This window comes from Penaeus chinensis, chromosome 40 (genome assembly GCF_019202785.1).
Source record: "Penaeus chinensis breed Huanghai No. 1 chromosome 40, ASM1920278v2, whole genome shotgun sequence".
Lineage (NCBI taxonomy): Eukaryota > Metazoa > Arthropoda > Malacostraca > Decapoda > Penaeidae > Penaeus > Penaeus chinensis.
The window spans coordinates 27,061,198-27,076,197 of NC_061858.1; the positions used below are offsets into that span (position 1 = coordinate 27,061,198).

The 15,000-nt window shown below is 33.8% G+C and overlaps 1 protein-coding gene across 1 annotated transcript in view; it reads left to right on the forward strand.

Moving 5' to 3' along the window:
- LOC125047171 (rootletin-like) overlaps positions 1 to 15,000 on the forward strand; it is a 118,752-nt gene that overhangs the window by 86,061 nt on the left and 17,691 nt on the right. Inside the window, exons 9-29 of the mRNA XM_047645289.1 lie at positions 1 to 80; positions 211 to 447; positions 716 to 904; positions 4,721 to 4,897; positions 5,210 to 5,440; positions 5,626 to 5,820; positions 6,000 to 6,194; positions 6,634 to 6,798; positions 7,105 to 7,297; positions 7,610 to 7,793; positions 8,323 to 8,522; positions 8,772 to 8,939; positions 9,080 to 9,204; positions 9,595 to 9,714; positions 9,964 to 10,079; positions 10,230 to 10,329; positions 10,607 to 10,796; positions 13,854 to 14,008; positions 14,182 to 14,358; positions 14,648 to 14,755; positions 14,924 to 15,000. The exon at positions 1 to 80 is cut by the window's left edge and continues 29 nt beyond it; the exon at positions 14,924 to 15,000 is cut by the window's right edge and continues 103 nt beyond it. Of these exons, the coding sequence (XP_047501245.1) occupies positions 1 to 80; positions 211 to 447; positions 716 to 904; positions 4,721 to 4,897; positions 5,210 to 5,440; positions 5,626 to 5,820; positions 6,000 to 6,194; positions 6,634 to 6,798; positions 7,105 to 7,297; positions 7,610 to 7,793; positions 8,323 to 8,522; positions 8,772 to 8,939; positions 9,080 to 9,204; positions 9,595 to 9,714; positions 9,964 to 10,079; positions 10,230 to 10,329; positions 10,607 to 10,796; positions 13,854 to 14,008; positions 14,182 to 14,358; positions 14,648 to 14,755; positions 14,924 to 15,000 (3,382 nt within the window). The remainder of the gene's footprint in view (positions 81 to 210; positions 448 to 715; positions 905 to 4,720; positions 4,898 to 5,209; positions 5,441 to 5,625; positions 5,821 to 5,999; positions 6,195 to 6,633; positions 6,799 to 7,104; positions 7,298 to 7,609; positions 7,794 to 8,322; positions 8,523 to 8,771; positions 8,940 to 9,079; positions 9,205 to 9,594; positions 9,715 to 9,963; positions 10,080 to 10,229; positions 10,330 to 10,606; positions 10,797 to 13,853; positions 14,009 to 14,181; positions 14,359 to 14,647; positions 14,756 to 14,923) is intronic.

The following is a 15,000-nucleotide window of genomic DNA, read 5'->3' on the forward strand; positions in this document are numbered from 1 at the left end:
CACCAGACCTACCCCAGAGCACTGTTTCTGCTGTACGAACAGCCCTCTCAAATAGACATGTACAAATCCACGAGTTACAGGTACAGCACCTTTGTTTTAGAAACTATTTGGTACATGATTAATATCATTGTAATCTTTGTTTTGCAGCCCCTTTTAAAAGTCCTTTATGGCTAATGTATGGGTTTTATTTCTCATTTTTTATTCTCTCAGCTGAAGCTAACTTCCACCAAGGATCAGCTTGCATCCTTGAAGAAGCAATATGAGGCAACTGAAGATTCGCAGAGGACCCTAGAGTCCACTATTGCTGAACTCCGTGATGAACTGGAGTCAGTGCATAGACAGAAAGAGGAGATTGGAAGGGAGAAGGAACGACTCACAGAAGATTTGGATGCAGCTGTGGCAGAGAAGAGTTCCCTTGAGAAAGCTAAGCAGACTCTCAAAGCCCAGGTTGGTGCCTTGTTGCTTTTACAGATGTAACAGTACAGTTGTGCATTACTTGATTACAGGTTCTTTCAAGTTGTTCTAGAAATGTTTTATTGACTACCAGAAATGTTGCAAAATTTTGTATGGCCTCATGCTCTTATCAGGTTAAAGATCTATAGGTATTAGAATGTTTAAATGTCTGAATATGAAATATCTTAATCCCAAACTGTGCAAACTTCAGTCTCAGTGAAAGTTTGTGATACTATTTGCTAATTTAATCTCTCTCCAACAGTTGCAAAATGCTGAAGAAGAAACAGAACGCAGAAGCAAGCAGGTTGCCGAACTGGAAAAGGAGAAAGCAGCTTTGGGCGAGGAACGAGCTTACCTCAACAGTAAGCTCGGGAAGGAAAAAGAGGAAGTGCAGAAGCATGTTCATACCATCACTGTCCTCAACTCTGAGCTGGCCAGTGTCCAACAACAGGTACAGTGTTCCTTCCCCTGTCCTTTTGATAGAGGCTGATAGATGAGGACATTGGTACTTAGTAGATTTGGTTATAGGCATTTATAATTGTGAATCCAGGAATTTCTTTGACTTTGTGATGAAATAGTGAGGTCACTTGGTGGGTTTAAAGTTATAGGAGCATCCTGAAATTTGATTGTGAATGATTGATGTAAATGTGATTATGGCATTGATTCATGTTTTTCGTATATGTATATATTATTTATCTGTATTTCTCTTATTGTGTACTTGTCTCTGTGTGTGTGTGTGTGTGTATGTCTTTGTGGTATTGTTAAAGATATAAACAAAGATTAAAGACATATGGTAATGACCAGATTAAAAAGTTAATATGATACAATTGTCTGATAAGTACCTTTTTTGTGTTTTCTCATCACTTGTAGCAGATGGAAATTAACTTTTTTATTATGATTTTGCTCACTGAAGTATAGGAAGGACTTGCATAATGCTGCTAGTAAAACATAGTACTTGAAAGCTAGGCTCAGTATGAGAGTGTGAAGACTGGCTTATTCTCGCAGGCTCTTTTATTTTATTTTGAAGTAGATGCTTTATTGGTAAAAACTAAAAAGAAAAAGAAAAATCCATGAGTGTAAACTATTGAACTTCACCAGTATTTTCAAAGTTTGATGCTATGTAAATAAGGTATTTGATAGCGATATTACAATATCTATTGGTTAATTTTTTTTTTTTTTTTAAGGAAAGCCTTTGTAGGACGAAGATACCAAACATTTCCTTTAACATTTTTTAGTTTCCTTTTTGATAGTGCTGTGTGAGCATTAGTCACCAGATTTTCTTATAGGTTTTTCATCTTGTTCATTCAGTTCATCTTTTGTGTAGTAGTATCTCCTATTATTATAATTTTTGGGGGACAATGTGCATCACATGTGTTTTATCTAGATCACAGACTTGGACAGTAGGACTACAAGCATTGTAATAGTTGTCCACAAAGTCTCTTTGCTCGTAGTTTTGATCTTTTCATCTAACTTCACTGTTGTATTAACCTTTTAGTCAATCTGCTCTTAATTGAACATCTTAAATGTTCCTTCTATACTTGGACGAAGGAAAGCTCTAAGGTAAAGCACTTTTATAATAGTAGTTTTTGTCTAGAGATCAGAAAAGCAGTAAGAATGAAAGTGAGATTTGGAATTTCTCTTTAGTCAGTGCTAAAATTGTTGTGTCTGCTTTACATTGATGGACAGTAAGCAAAAGAGGTTATAATTTTATAAGTTTTATAATGACTTATTGGCAGCTAAAATGAAGATGGCTGGCAGTTACATGACTTTTCATGCCAAAAAATCGAATAATTTCTTGTTGGGCTGTAAGCTCTAAAAATTATTTTATAAATATATGTGCTGATTGTGTGTGTTAGTATTATGGTTTATCCCTGTTCATCCATTTCTAAATAGAAGTGATATTTTACTGCCCATGGTATGTTGTCCTTTCAATGTGCCGTGTTGTTTAGCGGAACAGTCAAGGTTATTCAAAGGATAAAGCTATATTGTACTGATCGCAGATGGCACAACATACATGCTATGTCCACTTTAATTTTAGTTTATCAATTGCATCTACACAGATGGTTCCCTGAGTGCTTATTCACAAGTAGTCAGTTATTATTCTACCCACCTCACTTGTTTGCCCTTTTCCTTGAGTTTAGGAAAAAAGATTGAAAAAAATATATATTGCTATTAATATCTCTATAACATTAAAATTTCAGTAATGATAAAAATAGTATCAGTGCATAAAAGATATAATTTTCAAGATATTTCAAAGAATGGGAAAATCAGGTGCAGTCATATAGGGCCTTCTAATTGACTCCTTGGTGGCTGAGCACAAGTAGAGCCATATGTCTACAAAAAAAAAAAAAAAAAAAACTGGAAAAATAGCCATGAACCGATGGCTTATGAGACAAGTATGATATGTATGATAATGTGAGATGATTTATCTCATATTTACAAGAACATTTCTTTGTAATAGTGCCTTTTTAGGATTTATATCAGATTCTCTGATATTCTGCTGGATTCAGCAGAATTCCCCAATATGCTTCCATGATAACATTAGTAATTGTAGATCATGATTTCCTTTGAATATCCTTTGCAAGTTCTATGTGTTTCTGCAAAGTGATGGCTCTGCTATAAATGACTTAACCTGCCTCTGTTTTGTGCACCATGTGGATGTCTTCTGTAACCATGTCTTGCTTTGCATTTAAAACCAGACAACTTGATTTACAGATTGTTATACACCACAGATGAAAGGCCTTTCTGAGTTAATATGCATGTAATCAATAATATAATATTGTATATGAAGTAAATTTCACTTCACAAGAGAACTTCTAATGTAAGTTTTTGTATATATTATTGAAAACAGTGCTAGGACACTGTGATGTTAGGGGGTCTCACAGTTGAGTTTTAACTTACTGTTAAACATGTTTTACCTTCTTCTTTTTTTTTGCAGTCCAAGGAAAAATGAAGATTCAAAATTTCTTTTGAGATCTTTTTATTGTGTGACTGCAAATAAAAAAAAAAAAAAAAACTGTACAGCACGTCACATTGTTTTGGTGTAGTAGATAAAAAAGAGGTACTCTATCAAGATTGACTGTCATTCACATTCCATTTCATGTTTGTGATGATAGTTGTTTCATACATTACCCCCTTTTAAGAGCACTTATTCTTAGTTGGTCAGTGTTGTCATCAAATCTTGTAATATATTCTTCCTGAGATGAGAGTTTTCATTGTTTATTTAAGATTTTTATATGGTACATTCATACTTTATTATAGGTAAGTATGTGTTATCTTGTTTTATTGTTTTAGAGTCACTAATCTATTGTAACCTGTTATATATGTTATTCAGAGAGTTTTAATGCAGCTACAAAATTATGTTTACCATTGAAGTAGATATATATATTTTTTTACATACTAATTTAAAGTAATGCTTTTACTTACCAAGACAAATGCAGATCATTGTTCTATGTATGTGTGAATGCATGCGTGTGTTATATTGAAAGACAAGCAATGGTGAAAGGGGACTAGCTCAAAAGCAGGTGAACATATCTTTAAAAGGTCCCTCCTTTGTATCATGGGAATTGTATGTCATATTTTATTGTCTCATATCCATTGGTGTTTTATTGAAATTGAATAGATAGGTAGATAGATAAGGATGTTACACATTTATAGCACTGATCATGTAAGGGCAAGTGCATTAGAAGGGGAAGGAATAATTGAGAAATATAATGATAATCAACTATCCACTGTATAATATTACAAGACTGATCAGCTTTGTCTGATGATATAGGGGTTAACTCCTCTATTTTGTAAAATTACTGGTGTTTGAAGTAGATATGTTTCAGAAAGTGGTGATGCAGTAAGGAAAGAATTTTTGATGTAGCTTCAGGAAGATAGAGATAGATTTAAACCTTTAACTGTATATGTAAATAACTCTTAAATATATATATATATATGTGTGTTTTAGAGAAGTCTTTTTGCCAGCTGCTTTAAATTTGTACATGAATTCTAACTTTTAAAATTTTACCCATTTCTAGATTTTTAAGTGATAAACTTTTGAGAATAGTGTTAATATGTTTTAACTTATTAGTAAGAACATTCTTTAATCATTATGAAACACTGGTATTTTTTATGAGACATGATTTCTTGTTGCTTCTTTTCTGAAATACTCATTAGTAATTTAGGGTATAGCTTGGCATTTGCCTCAGAATTGTTTATTTACATATGGAAGTATTTATTCATTTCCATGTATCAGAGTACAATGTGTTAATCTTTTTTACAGGTAACTATTCTATCTGAAACCTTGGGGAAGGTCCGAGCTGCTGAAGAACGATTAGACCAGGAAAGAGATGACCTGAAGGACCAGATTCGAGGCATGGAGCGGCAGCGGGCTGACCTAGAGGCCAAGCTGGCACATTCCTTGCGCCAGGAGACTGACCTACGGGATGCCTTGGAGAAGGTATGTTGTGCTTCAAGACTTCAAGAAACAAGATTTTTCAGGAGGGTACAATTTGTATTGCTCTGTTCTTTATTTATTTATTTTTCTCTCTCTCCCTCTTTCTACTTTTTATTTTTTTAATAACTTTATTCTGCACTTTTTTTCTTACATTTCTATTTAAGTGCTTATTTAGGACTATCTTCACACCTGAGTAAAATGAGGCATTTCGTAATGAAAAATAACTGCTCTTCCATACAAAAGCAATAAGATGGGTAACAAGTGTATGATAGATAACAGTGTGATAAATAACAATCATTTCCTTTCTCTTAAAAGGTTGAGTCTTACAATATCAACTTAGGCCAAGACAAGTCCCAGCTGGTATCTAAGATCACTTCCTTAGAGACTGAACGAGCAGCATTAGGCACAGAGCGAGCAGAACTGCGGGCAGAAGTGGAGCGACTCAAAGACGATCTGGAGGCAATGGAGGAGGAACGATCCAGTCATGAAACTACTATAACCACTCTCAATGAAAAGATCAATCTTCTTAATGTGGACAAGGAGAAAGTGAGTCAGTTATGCGTGTAATTTATGTGCATTTTTTTAACATTTTTGTATTTATATGTACTGTTGAATGCAGTTCTTTTTCCTGGTCTTTTTAGACTTGTGCTATTCTGAAAAGTTTTTACTGATTTGAAAAAAAAAATGAATTGAGAACAGCTCACTTATCTTTTCTCTTCTTCTTATGACAGATTGAATTAGAATTAAATGACATCATATCTGAACGAAATGAGCTACACGGACAGCTGACATCCTTAGAAAGAGTTAAAACAAGTCTGGAGAGTGAACTCACCACTGTTACAAATACACTAGCAGAGAAAGTCAAACTTATTGAACGTCTCAATTCAGACAAGGAAGGATTAACCAAAGAAAACGCAGAAATGGAGGCAAGTATCCAGCAGAATTTCTAATAGATACATGTTGTCTGTTAGATGTTAATCTTAAAAACTCTTTACAATTGGAGTTTATGTACTTGAAGCTTGTTGTATTGTAAGCAGTACTCATATATGACTTTGCAAGAAGAATATGTACATCAACTTTTTTTTTTATTTTTTTATTTTAACAGGTAAAGCTTACAGGAGCAGATAAGGAGCTGTCAGCTTTGCGTGAATCTTTAGCCACACTAAAGGCAGAAAAGCAGAGTCTTGAGAGCTTTGCCACTTCCTTAGAGAAGAAGTGGTCAAACAACGAGGCTCGGCGATCACAGCTAGAGAAAGAGAATCATCAGTTAACAACAGACAAAGAGCGTCTCAATACTCAGGTAAATGAATGGTTGGGTTGTTAAATCAGTGTTCTGTTTCTGAATTATGTGTGTGTGTGTGTGTTCCCATACATCCATATTTGCAAGTATACATAGATACATGATACATGTATTTATATATATTCGTGTATATATATAATATATATTCGTGTATATATATAATATATATATATATATATATATATATATATATATATATATATATATATATATATATATATATATATTTATATATATATATATATATATGTGTGTGTATGTATATGTATATGTGTGTATGTGTGTATATATATATATATATATATATATATATATATATATATATATATATATATATAAATATAAATATATATATATATATATATATATATATATATATATATATATATATATATATATATATATATAAAGGGACTGATATTCATTTTCATGTTTGCAGATGAACAAACTCCAGCGTGAGCTTGAGGGTGAATTGTCTAAGTTACGAGAAGCTCGGACTGCCTTAGAACGTCGCTTAGATGAAAAGGAAACGGAACATAAGAAGTCTATCATGCATATGAAGGACCAGCATGAGGAGACCATAGACAGCTTACGCAAAGATAAGGTACAAAGGCATATTTAGATTAATCTAAACTCTCCACGAAAGAAATTGCGGGGGGGTTGCAAAAGTTGCCATTGTATGAAAAGTCAATTCATGATTTCAGAACCCTAAAAATAATGCTATTAAGCCTTTTATTAATATCAGTGACATAGTAATAACTTTGATCAATCATGGGGGTAAGTCAAAGTTTTCTTTTGTCATTTAATGTCAGTGCCCTAGATGCTTGGTCAAGCATTAAATCAGAATCCTGGCTTAGAGGCATTTTTGGTCTGGGGAAAATTTTGTTTAATCATATCTTAATATTTCCAGAACAATCTACAGTCAGAGTTGGAAGACAAACTGAACTCGACCATCCACTCTATGAAAATGGAGAGAGATGAGCTCGAACTCAAGAAGGATCAAGAGATATCGAACCTGAAGCGATTTACCGAGAAACTTCAGCGGGAGAGGGACGATTCAACTCTCCGCTTTGAGGAAGAGAAGCATAGGTCAATGATGATAGGTGGGTCTTCATATGTAGACATCCTATGATTATATACAGAGTCTTCAGCAATCTGTAAATCTTCTTTTGATAGCCAAACAATCATATGCTCTATATTTGTAAAAAAAAAATTGTAAGTTTTAGGCAGAGAATTTATAACTATGACTTTGTTATTGACTTATCCAAAGTGCATGTATGTGTACTTGAATCACAGAGAATGTATACTTATATTAAATTATAGCCAATTTGCTTTATTCTCTAATGCAACCCACATTACTGGTTTGTGAAATTGAAACTATAGTAATAATGGTTTTATGTCTTGGATAATTCTAGCTAAACAAGAAATCTCCAGCTTAGAAGAGAAGGTCGCTGTCCTGCAACGAGATCTGTCAACCTATGAAAACCAACTGGAGCAACTCCGTCGTGAGGGGTCCAACAAGGCTGAAGCAGGCCGAGCAAGTGAAGGGGCTCTACACACCCAGATTGTCAAACTCAAGGAGGAATTACACTCATCCAGGTTTGTGGGACACATTGATTTAATTTTCTTTTTTTCCTTATTGTATTTTTTCTTGGATATATGAGATGATGATGAAAATCATGTGTTTATATTGTTTTATAAAGAGCTTCATCACATTTGCTCAGTACATAGATAAGGCTTAAGAAATTGGGAAAATGAGTCTCACTGACACTCTCCACATTTTTGGGAAGGATGCTAACAAGTTTTCTTGCAGCATATTTGAAATATCTAGAAAATTAACTTTTGTAATTGTTCAGTCATTAGCCTTTTGTTGTTTTGCTATACTGAAGGCGGTGTGCTTCGAAAGTGCATCAAGCATTCCAGTGCTGCAGTGTCTGAAGCACAATGCTTTCAGTGTTTTGAATGAGAAATTGCCTGCATTTCATTTGCATTTTCTCTTTTCTTATTTTTTGGGCACAGTTTGCATGGGATTGTCTAAAATTATTAAATAGAGTAGTCCTATTTCTTAAATGGCAATGCTTATTGCTTAGAATGTAGCATATGTACCTCATGAGTTTTTCTTTATCAGTCAGCACTTTGAAAAGCAGCTCAAAGATGAGAAAGACTCGTATGAGCGCAGAATACGAGAGCTCCAGAGCCGTCTAGATGAATCCAGAAGAGATCATGAGGTGGAAATCACTTCCATCAAGACGGACTTGAGACTGGCTCGAGAGGATGCATGCAGACTTCAGCAGGATTTGGAGGATGCAGAAGAGAAGCTCAAAGAGGGTAAAGGGCTAATGATCTTTTGGTATTTTTGATATTTTGATGTTTTTGATGTTTGTTGCCTTTTCCTGTTGTTTATTGCCGTCAGTTTTGCCAGTACCAACTTTTTTTCCAGATCGGTACCAAAGCTTAATTGACACTGCATGTATATGTTATTTTATTAATTATTTATTCTCTGGAAATTTAGAATATCAGGTATGAAATTGAATATTCATTTTAGTTTTAACAATGTTTTACTCTTGTGAAACTCAGCGGAAGACACCCGGGTAACACTAAAGAAAGAGGTGACAAGACTCAACGAGGAGATGCGAACCAGTGAAGAACGGCACTCAAGTGACCTGCAATCTTTCATCAAGAAATCAGACATTGAAAAGAGAGATTTGCAGAAGCGCATAGATGATAAAGACAGCAAGCTGAGCAGTAAGTTAGACTTCTGTGAAATAATGATTCAATATGATTATGCATAACATTAAACTCTTGACTATCTTCAGTTTTTTGTTCTGAATCAGATTTTTGTCACAAGAATTAGATATCATACAACTTTGGCTTCCACTTTTCAGCCCTAGAAATCTCTGAAGCCAAGCATGCTGACTTAATAGCCCGCATGACAACACAACTTCGGGAACTCAGCGCTACCAAGCAGGATGCCAACAGGGAAGTTTCTGACCTCAAGAAGAAACTTCAGGTTAGTTATATTCTTTGTATGTTTTTGGAGTTCCTTTATTTGCTATGAACATATCATTCAATAAAGAAAGCTGTATAAGAAGAAAATAGTTTTGAAATTTCTCTAGAACTGATATATATATATATATATATATATATATATATATATATATATATATATATATATATGTATATATATATATATATTATATATATATATATATATATATATATATATATATATATATATATGTATGTATATATATATATATATATATATATATATATATATATATAGATATAGATATAGATATATATATAGTACAGATCAACTTTACATTAAACAGTAAAGATATTTGAATTTCTGTTAGGCTGTATGAGCAAAGTATTTTAATGCATACTTTTTTCTTAGCTATTGGAGACTGAGGGTATGGGCAAGTCACAGGAGTTAGAAAACCTCCGTCTCCGCCTCACACAAGAGGAAGATCGTCATAGCGAAAGTAGGAAGGAAGTCAGCAAGTTGAAGACCAAGGTAAGGCTGGATAACTTTCATGGCCAGCAGAGAAAGGATGTTGCAGTCTGTGGATGTATTTTTAAGCACAGCACAGTACCTCCATAGGTACTGAGATTTTATTCATGTTAGGCCTATCGGCAGTAATGTGGTTCTTCTTTGATAACTGTATTTTAATTCATTAATATCAGCCCAATGACACTGTAATGCCTGTATGAATACTGAACAAATTTTGGGGAATATTATACTATAACTGCCAAAAATGTGCAGCTGGCAGAGTATGAGAGAGAGCGAGACAACCTGCAGACGGAGTTGGCTCTTCTGGAACGCAGACTGACAGAGCTTGAGGATCATCATGCTGCCAAGGAACAGGAACTTGCCTCAAGGTAAATTATCCTTATATTGTGTTTCTTTTTTTTTTCTTTCTTTTCTTTTCCTTTCGAAAAAAAATTATGAAATATATAATCGGAGATTTATTTTGTCATTTGTGATATTTCCTTTCAGAGGTCTAAAAACTAATTTGACTTTTCTTTCAGTCTTGAGGAGTCTCGCGCTAATGAGCGTAAGCTAAATGATGAGAAAAAGAATCTTGAAAATTACCTTAATAATGCCAACCAACAAATTAGTGATCTCAAGGTAAATTAGACAAAACTTTACTTTTATTGAGTTTGTCTTTGTAATTTTATTTTGACTGTAGACTGAAATATAGATACATTTGAATGGAGAAAATACCAATATTTGTGTTTATTGTTATGATTATTGTGATGAATATTCAAATTCAGGTGTGATTTCCATGAGAGTTTATTATAACTCTAACAATTGTGCAATGGATCAGCATGTTTTGAAGTTATTGGCAATTAATACTGCTTTTTTAGGAAATATGCAACTATATTTCTTCTTTTTCATCTTCTAGGTGAAGTTATCGAGAGAGGAAGGTCATGTTGAAGCCCTAGAACAGCAACTAACCACGCTCGACAATAACAGGGACCAGCTCGAGAGGAAACTGCAAAATGTGTACACATCATTACGGACTGTCACTCGCATGTACCAGGACACTTCACCAACATCACCTGCATTAAGGAGCAGGAAGGGCACCAAGATTGGTTGGTATAGCAAGCTTTTGCAGGTAGTCAGTAGCCGAGGAGAGCCAGAACGTGCGCGCGGTGATAAGATTGTCTTTTGCTAGGTCATACCTCAAGGGAATAATAAGTATTTCTTTGCATGTGTCATAAGACAGTTACAGATATGCTTCCAGCTTTAATATCCAGAATTATATTTAAAAATGTATATACATATATATATATACTATTGTGAGTTTTCACCTTAAACCTATCTCTTTCTGTCTTTCTTTTAATTGTTTTACTTTTATTAAGTTCTCTTTGTTTTCTTTTTTTCTTATGTGGTACCATCTAGTTTAAATCATTAAGATATCTAAACTGTAGCAGGAAAATAATATGATGAAAGAGATTGAAACCTCTAAAGTTCATCCTGATGCTGTTGCATTTCATGTGATCACCAGCATCATGGCTTCATCCTCCTCCAAGCCCAGAAGTGAACCCATTCCCAAAAGTAAAAAGCCTGCCTCTGCTCTGGACCAACATGCAAAGTCATCCTCTGAGTCAGTAAACATATCTATGCAGCTATTTCCATGTTCTTTTCCTCATTGTTGCACAAGGAAGATCTACAAGTGCTGGTTCAAATAAGCAAGATTTGATCAATTTTGTAGATGAATGTCATTTGGAACCCCATAAGTGCTATGAGAAATGTGTTATGGCAGAAGTGATTGACACTGTTATGCCCTTTGAAATGGAGCTCGACATATGTGGAAGATAGTGTTTTTAGACTATATTGAACTGGCACATCATGATATTGTCAGGCTTTTAGACTTAGTTACTAGGGTTTAGCAAAAGTTGATATTTGGTAGATATTTAAGTATTACTATTTAACTGGGAAATAATGTTGATTTTAATTTAATCCATTGTTATACTACATATAGAAGTTACAGGGAAATAAGTCATTGATTTGTTAAAAGATATGAAGGCAGCTGAAAAATTGTCTCTAGATATATTTTTTGCTAGAGTTTTTGTCAAAATTTTGAAAAAGAAAAAAGATCAATTAGTGAATTGTTACATATGTTCAAACCACGTGTTTAGACAGAAAAAGGGCCTTAAATGTCATTGCAAAGGGAATGATTCTCTCCTTTCTTAACCACTAAAGGAAATAAATATGGCAATTGTCATTTTCAGTCACGTGTGTATACTGGACAAAAAAAAGGCTGAAGTTATATAGAAAAAATATCCAAATCAAACATTTCACAAGTCTCCAAATTAGAATAACGTGAGACAAAATAACTGTGTATTAAAACAGACCAGTAAATGCATTTTGCCAGCGTGCATATGTAACTCTGAACTTTGCTGTTTTTTTAATGTGTGCTATCAAGAAATGTTTAGGGTTCCTCAATTTTATAGAATGGGTTCATATCTTGCCTCTTGGGTTAGGCCTGAATTGCAGTATCAAATGCATCCATGATCACCATACACAAGACAGGTAAAAAAAAAATTCGTTTTTATCCATAGCAGCACCTATTATGTATTTTGGTGTATATAGATAAAGAAGCTGATGTTTTTGCTTCTCTCATATTTTCTTGCTTCATTTTAGATAAATTACTTGAGCAACTTGGTAGTACCATGGTAAGAAGAAAATCTATTGTTACATTGTTTTCTATTTATTTTTTTGTTATTTTTTTTTATTTTGGACTATTATCAAGTTCCACTCCTTTATTCCCTTCCTGCAGCTTATGCATATCATTTTTTACAATTAATTTTCTAAAATCTGATAAATCCCTATCATCTGCATTACCTGACGATGCATTTTATATATAAGATCTATTGTTAATATACTGATATAGATTTGCTTTTGTTGTCAATGTATAACAGACATGAATAGACACTGAAGCTTATACATTTAGTTGTATAGTCAGTGCCAGTTTAGTAAATTCTCAATAGATCACTTTGATCTTTTTTACTGACTTTGTGGTCAGGATTTCCTCCAAATCTTTTCCCTTGACAGATATTTGGACGTATTACAATATGTTAAAAATGTACAAATAAAGAAAGAGCTTGCTTTGTAGAAATTACAATTGATACTGCTTTCGCTCCCGCTGAAAAAGTAATGTTCACAGCATTATAGTAATGCTGTTAAGTTAAGGAAGTACATTATGTTTGTTTATATATATTCAGTAATGACCTTATATCCTTAATTGATATGTACATGAATTGTTCAGCATCAGTTAAGGATAAGCCACTTCTTTTATGACAGGAGTGTAAATAGCGACTTTGTGTTTTGTCGTCCCCTTCCATCTTTCTTTGTCTTTTCTCTTTTTGTTTCTCTTCCTTTTTTGTTTCTCTTCCTTTTTTCCTTCATTTGATTTGGTTTTGATTTATGATATAAAAAATATGTAAACAGATAAAGGATTTTTTTTATCAATCTAATGTTCTTTGATTCATAAAAGTATAAGCTCTCTAACAGCTATGAGCTTTCTTCTACAGAGGAGTAAATTAAAACTGGATTACTTACTCTTTGTATTGAAATATTAATATATTTTTGATCATCTCCATGCACTTTTTAACAAGAAAGTCAGATACTGTCTGACTTTAGCTCAAATCTGTTCATTATATACATTTTTTTTAAGTCCACATATATTTCCAGCAATGAATTCAGGACAGCTAAAGTGAAAACTAAGCTTAGAACTTGAATTTTCAGATATTATAGATAATTATTGTAAAGAAACTAGTAATATAGATTTACAAAGTGATTCAGGTGATGTACCAGACTAATTATTATTCTGAGGATATACATTGATTACACTCTTCACCCACACTCTCTCTCTCTGACTAACATAATGTTTCTTTGACACGTTTGTGACGGTATTTGGTAGATGATATTTGTAAAGTAATTATAAAGCTTTGTAATTTTTGCTGTAGTTTCCAGTAGTTTTTGATAGTGGTGTGTATGTGTGTGATGTAATACACATGTAAACATAAAGATAACCAAACATGTACATACATCTTCCTGTGTATTTTTTACTTTTTCATTCCAAATTCTTTGTTTATAAAGTATTATGTTATATTTATGCCTAAATAATCCACCATTACCTACAGGTTTCGAACTGTCTGGTAGCCAGAGTGATCTGCATGCATCCATTGAAGCTCTTGGATCATCTGAAAAGGTCAACGTTGCTGAAATTGACCCAGAGACTGTTCGCCATGAGCTGCGAGCTCTCATGACACAGATGAACCAAGTAGAACTGGAAAGGGTGAGAGGAATTTAGGGTATTATACTATTGATTAATTCAGATTAACAAAAAAAAAATTTAAAGGATAACACATAATTGAGTTTCTTGCTGTATGACAGATGCAAGTTTTGTTTAGATTTGATGAAAGTTAAAAACTGAATTTCCTGCCTTGACTCTGCTCCTTGAAATTACAGGATGACGCCATGGCTCGTGTGTCGAGTCTTGAACGTCAGCTTTCCGAGCTCCAGGAATCTCACCACAAGTCGGAGACAAGACTAAGAGACGTTACTCGCACCCTCTCAGAGTTAGAGGAGAAGAAGCGCTATGCAGATGACAAACTTAACAAGTCCTTGTCAAATGCCAGCCAGCAGGTGAGATGGCCTTAACTTGAACTGAATTTAGAAATATCATTTTTTATTATATGAATCTTGTGTCTTCTCACGTAGTACTTTCTAGAATTAAAATTCCTTCCTGCAATGCTGAAAAAGGTGGTATAATCCCAGCATTTCTGTCAATACTGTTTGTATATTTTACTTATCATAATTTACTACATCACAGAAGCAGATATCATTTACAGATGTTTGAGGCCATCAAGGGATATAACACAAATAATAAGTTTTCCTAATCTTTGAGTGTTCTAAACATAAATAAAATTCTTAGGAGGACGCTCTTCGACGCAAGGAGAGTGAGATCCGCAGCCTGAATGAAGAGCTGAGCAACACAAGGCGTAAGGTCTCTGACCTGGAGCATGACAGGAGCACTCTGGATGTAAGTTTTGAGAATTTTATATTGTTTAAGAGTGGCTTGTTTTAGGGATGCATATGTGGAGTGTGTATACTTGTCACAGTATTCATATTATGATGAAACAAATAATATAGATAATAACTGGAAAAAAGTGTCCCACATTTTAGTGAACCCATATTTTGTACCCTATAGGACCGTGTACAGAAACTGAAAAGTGCAGTTGGTCGACTGGAAATTGAAAATACAGATATCAAGGAAAAGCTGAGAGC